General features: G+C 50.5%; 1 protein-coding gene across 1 annotated transcript; it reads left to right on the top strand.

Moving 5' to 3' along the window:
* The first annotated feature begins 2,613 nt into the window (after positions 1–2,613).
* On the top strand, positions 2,614–4,338 carry LOC123186758 (uncharacterized). Its single transcript, XM_044598464.1, has 2 exons — positions 2,614–2,738; positions 2,858–4,338. The coding sequence occupies exon 2, from the start codon at positions 2,871–2,873 to the stop codon at positions 4,101–4,103; it is 1,233 nt and encodes a 410-aa protein (XP_044454399.1). The 5' UTR covers positions 2,614–2,738; positions 2,858–2,870; the 3' UTR covers positions 4,104–4,338.
* Positions 4,339–5,473: the final 1,135 nt, after the last annotated feature.

Here is a 5,473-nt window from a genome sequence, read left to right as displayed (position 1 = left end):
TGTAAGCCATATCTCGTCCATCACCGTTTTGCCCACGCCGGTGACATCGAAGCTGTACACATAGAGAGGTTGATCTAATCGAGGGAAGAAGGGAAGGGAGGGAGGGAGGGAGCGAGCGAGCTTGACAGAGAGAGGTTGACGGCGAAGGTGAGGCCGTGCAGGGGGGAGCTGCTGCTGGTGGTGGTGGTCGGAGGAAAGCAGCCGGCAGCAGGGGAATTTCTGCATGAAGGTGCCGTGGTCTTCTCCTCTGTCGTCCTCCGTGAGGAATTGCTGAGTAGTGAATCTGATAGTACTTTTATTGAAGAAACTCGTTATATACACTAATTAAGTTTTTAAGTATTGGAGAAAAAGGAAGAGAAAATTCAGATGTTTTTCCCTCATACCTAAATTTCATTAGCTATAAGTTTTTTTTTCAAACACATTGTCATACTCATTTGTACCCTATTGATGAGAGACTTCCCCATTTTCCCCCTCCAAAGTCATTCTCCTGCCGCATTCAGAGTAGTACGACATGCGCCATCAAAATAGGCAGCACGTTGGCACATATATAGCGTGGTGTTGGAGGATTGGCAGGAGGGTGACGCGATGGTGTGGGAGGATGGCTAATGGTGTGTGAAAGCAACGAAAAGTGGCGGAGGGACAACGAGTAGGTGGCAGAATGCTGATTTGGCAGCTTGACAACGGCACGGGAACTGGGGAGGCGCACCCAATTCCATCCAAGTGTCTAGGGAGGGTTTCTCACGGCTACGGTGCGGTTTTACACGAACTAAAGGGATTGTGATAAATGAAATTATTGAAATCATTCTTTTGAAAAAAAATTGAAATCGGTTGCTTGAAATAATTGAAATCAATATTTCAAAATAGTCAAAATAGATTTAGTGAAATTAATGGATTGAATAGTTCAAATTTAATTGTGTTTGTAATGTATCCGAGATTAATCTTATTTTAAAGGTCTTGGCATCAGGAGTTCAAATATATAAAAAGTTTCAAAAAAGAGATTTTGGTATTAAAGATATGAACCTTCTAAATTTTCAAAAGACCAAAAGAAACGACAGAGAAAGAGCAAAAGAAACAAATGCCGACAACGGCGGATCAACAAAAACGAAGAAGCCTCGCAATCGCTGCGCCCACCGGAATCTACCCCTAGGCTCCAAGACTTCGAAGCGCCGGCACCTATCAACACCTCCAAGAAAGATCGCGACAATGACGATGCTGCTGCCAAGGGTTTCCCCCGGTACACGACGAGGCGAGAGGCAGGGTAGCCCCCAACGCCCTCCCGGAAGGTCAGGTGGCACCCTCAGGCGCCACCGCGCCGGTGTCGGCCATGCCGACAGGGGTTTCCCCTGATCCCAACCCGCACCTCGGGCGCTTCGGATCCATCCACCAAACCAACCACCGCCCTGCGCCAACGCGGTCATGAGGCCCCCACGCCGTCTCACAACGGCACCACGAAATGAAGGCAGTGCGGCGAAGGATCGGAGCCGGGACTAGGGCATCAGCACCGTCGGCACGCGGGAGGGCTCCACCTCCACCGTCAGCGACGGTAGCCGTCCGGACGCAATAGCAGGAGCACACCAGGCCAATGGGCCCACAGGCCCGGCCAAGCCCTCGTGGGCCTGTAAAGCTCCCGCCTTCGCGCTGCTGCCGGCATGCCATCGGCGCCGGCGCCCCATATCCGAGCCGCTCCTCCTCCTCACCGCGCCGCAGACAACGAGGCCACGCCGGGGGCCGGCCCGCTAGGACCCAGATGGGGCCTGCCGGGCCCAGATCTGGGCCTGGGCGCGACGTCGGCCACCCAGCACCACCCCGCCGCCCCGCCGCCAAGGAGCAGCGCCGCCACCACGTCTGCCGCCGGCCACCCCGCCGGGTCACCGGACCGCCGCCAAGCCGAGCGACACCGCCGCCCTGCCCCGGGCCGGGAGGACGCGCGCACGGGGAAGGGAGATCCTATCGCCGTCGGCACCTCCCGGGCCGGAGCCGGGGGCGCCCGCCGGCGACGGCAGGGGAGAGGAAGAGTAGAGCGGGGCCGAGTGCAGCGGCGCGGGGGCCGGCCCAGCCGCCTCCCGCTGAGGCGGCGCGAGGGTGGAAGGAGGGGAGGGGAGGAAGGGCGGGGGGGGGGGGGAGGGCCGGGTCCGGGCCGCGCGCCGGTGAGGGCGGCCGGATCCCGCCGGCGACGGGCAGGAGGAGGCGGTGGCGGCTAGGGTTGCGGGGACGGGCTAAGGATTCAAAAGGAAATTAAAAGTGATGGATTGTTATTAGGAGAGAGTGGGGAGAGAGATTGTGTCCTGTGTGTACTATGTGCGTGGGTCTTTTATCTGTGCATGGGGGCCAGGATAAAGAAATACGAAGACACAAATTCAAAGAAGGAATGAAATCCAAAGAATTACACTGTGTTCATAGTGGCATTCCTCATAGTACAGCCAGCACTTTCGGCGTTCACAACTTCCCTCACTGCTTCCTCTTAACTTTGGGTGTTCACAACTTTCCTCGCTGCTTCCTCTTAACTTTCGGTGTTCACAACTTTCCTCGCTGCTTCCTCTTATCTTTAAGCGTTCACCATTTTCCTGGCTGCTTCCTAGCTAGCAGTTCCTCTCTTATATTCAGGCTGCTCCTTCACTAGCTCAGTCGTTCTTGCACCTACAGTCAGCTAGCCATCTCATCCATCCATACTCTTTATCTTCACTTCGCTTCGCCAGCTTGATTCTGCTACCCAGAAAGGCGAAATCGACAACGAGAAGGTATCTTTCTCTCCCACTCCAGGCATATATTCTTCTATCTATCTATCTATCTATCTATCTATCACAAGTTTATTGATCAATGAAGCTCACTCATATTTCCCAGTTTTATTTCCCTGCAGGGAAAAGAAAGCAATGGAGGAAATGGTAGCATCAGCAGTTGTGCAGGAGGCTGTGAGCGGAGCTGTCTCCTTCCTGTTCAGCAGCCGCGGCGAAAAGGCGTCCCAGGAGGAACTCATGGAGAGGCTGGAGATGGCGCACATGAGACTGAATTTGGCGCTCGAGAGGACCAGGATGATGCCCATCACTATCATGACGTTGTTTTGCCTGAAGAAGAAGTTGAAGGATGTCTCCAAGGAGTGCGGTGATCTGCTCAGCAGGGCGAGGGATCGTCAGCAAATGGTACCCTCTGTACGCAGAAAGATTATGCATACTGTGCTGCCCTCTTTCATTGTCCCAAGTCAAGATGTGTTGAGCAGCTCTCTGGTTGGAAGATTTGAGCGGTTTGTCAAGGAAGCCGACAGGTATGTCAGGGACGTGGAGTCTGGATGTTCACTTTCTCACTACAGGTTTCTCAGCTCTCCCATCAGACATCTTCTTCAAGGCAAGGGTCTCTCCTACGACATGGTGCAAGGAAGCAAGGCTTTCTCACTTCTTGTATTGACGGGTTATATGGAAGAGTATGGCAGAGTCGCAGTGCTAAAGTTTGATTACAAAGATCGCAAGGCGCCACTTAAAAATTGTGAACTAACGCTGATTCTAAGAATATACGAAAGCACAAACATAGTTGGAATTACTGCCAAATGTTTGCGGTCACTTGGACCTCAATTCAAGTCTTTGGTTGAGGATGCAACTAGGGAACTCACCCAATTACCTACACAAGACGTTTCATATTTCGATTCAGTATGGTGGGAATCCATGGTTAAAGTGACTACAGATTGGAATCCAGACCCATTTTGGTGCATAGCTAATGGGGTCAACAAGCCTTGTGCTAGCAATATCATCTCATCGGAGTTAACAGGCAGATTTCCACAAGAAGTTCTGTTTGTCAGATTTACCTTCAGTTTTTCAGCTTCTGAGTACTGCTTTCGGAGCTCAACTGATGAAGCGCGTATAAACGCCATAAAGGCCTGGCCACCTCCACAGATGAAAGTTTACTTTGCACCTCATCTGTCGTTTGGATTCCACGACGGGAGTAGCTTACGCCAAAAGGAGGAGGAAATACAAACAGAGGCGATTGATTGTTTCATCCGTCAACCTGGTATGACGGAATACAATATGGTTTGGACCTCGGTGCATGGTATTGTATCCTTTTATGTATTGAAGCAGATCGCCAAAACTAGGAGGGCCGCAAAGAGAAGGCGGTAGAAGTTCAGACTTGGGAGCTGAAAAAAGGTTTCTTTTTGCTTAATGAGCCTCTATGAGACGGTTTGCTTAGGTGCCAGTATTTATCATGGTCTTTTTAAGCACCTACTGTTTATCCCTGCCATGTAGCTTGTAAACATGGTTTGCTTATATGCACAGGTTTTTTTTTGTTTTAAAGGAGGTACTCCTATTTTCTTTGTTATCAATACAGTTGTGCATGGCTTGCGATTATTCTGAACTCTGAAGTGCATAGCATTAGCACGTGTTGTTGTGTTGTGTGATGTATTTGTGTTTGTTTTAATCACCGGTCTGAATTTCTTGGTATCATCGTCAGAATCTGCCAGCTCTGCTCTGCTCTTCACGCTATGATAGAATTATACAGCCTCTTGTACTGGAGCATTCAGCAAGATATGACAGAATTAGGCTAAGCTACCGAGCCCCAGGCTACCGGACCACGGCTGGGAGCACCTCGTGGAGATCCTGGGCGACGACGATGAGGAAGTGGTCCGCGCCATGCCATCCAAGTTGCAATGGGATTAAATTTGCAAGTTCTGTTTGGACTATTAATAGTGAATGAGTTTACCTTGAGCAGAGCAGCAAGGGCAGACATGAATTTGGTCTTGACGTCATGAAGATCATCCGATGCGGATTCATCCACCGATGCAATGGCCTCATGCACTCACTCTCGGATGCCTGGGTGGAGGTTGGGTTTCACCATGTTTACCCATTCTGCATTATTTGCTTCGAATTCAGACCAGAAGATATGCATGTGTCGCTCGGCATTATTACGCCGATCGAATCAACATCTCTGATAGAAATATGAAGCTAGTCGGCATGGTGGTGTGCATTATCGATAGGATTATTACGCCGATCGAATCAACATCTCTGATAGAAATATGAAGCTAGTCGGCATGGTGGTGTGCATTATCGATAGGACACAAAATTGTAACTGACATAGGCATAAAACATACCATGTTCGTCTGACTAATGTACTAAACAGGGTAAGTTAGGTTGTGACTGAAATGAGCCGGCACAACCAATGATGATGCAGACGAGCGGTCATTCATGAACCTCCCGATGTTTGGAACGTTGCAGGACACGAAATCGCCGAGGTTAATTACCATTGTCCACTACTGCATCACATGTCAATCAGTCCAGCTTCAGAAAACTTATAGTCTATGTAAGCTTACTCAGACTAGCCTGCAACCATAAACTTATAGTTCATGCTAGCTACTTACTGCCAAATGTCTTGGCCACTGAAGCATTGAGGATCTCCTAGGTGTGGTCATCGACAAAATCTTGAAACAGTCTGCAGGAGTGATGACACGGCCCGGCCGTCGCAGCTGGCCATCGACATGCCCTGGCGGCGGCAG

This window comes from Triticum aestivum, chromosome 2A (assembly GCF_018294505.1).
Source record: "Triticum aestivum cultivar Chinese Spring chromosome 2A, IWGSC CS RefSeq v2.1, whole genome shotgun sequence".
Taxonomy (NCBI): Eukaryota; Viridiplantae; Streptophyta; class Magnoliopsida; order Poales; family Poaceae; genus Triticum; species Triticum aestivum.
The sequence above is the reverse complement of the archived record's forward strand: the minus strand, read 5'-3'. Positions and strand labels throughout refer to the sequence as shown.

What these genes read in the sequence shown, in the direction of transcription:
- LOC123186758 (XM_044598464.1), top strand. Translation starts at nt 2,871, where the DNA reads ATGGAGGAAATGGTAGCATCAGCAGTTGTGCAGGAGGCTGTGAGCGGA.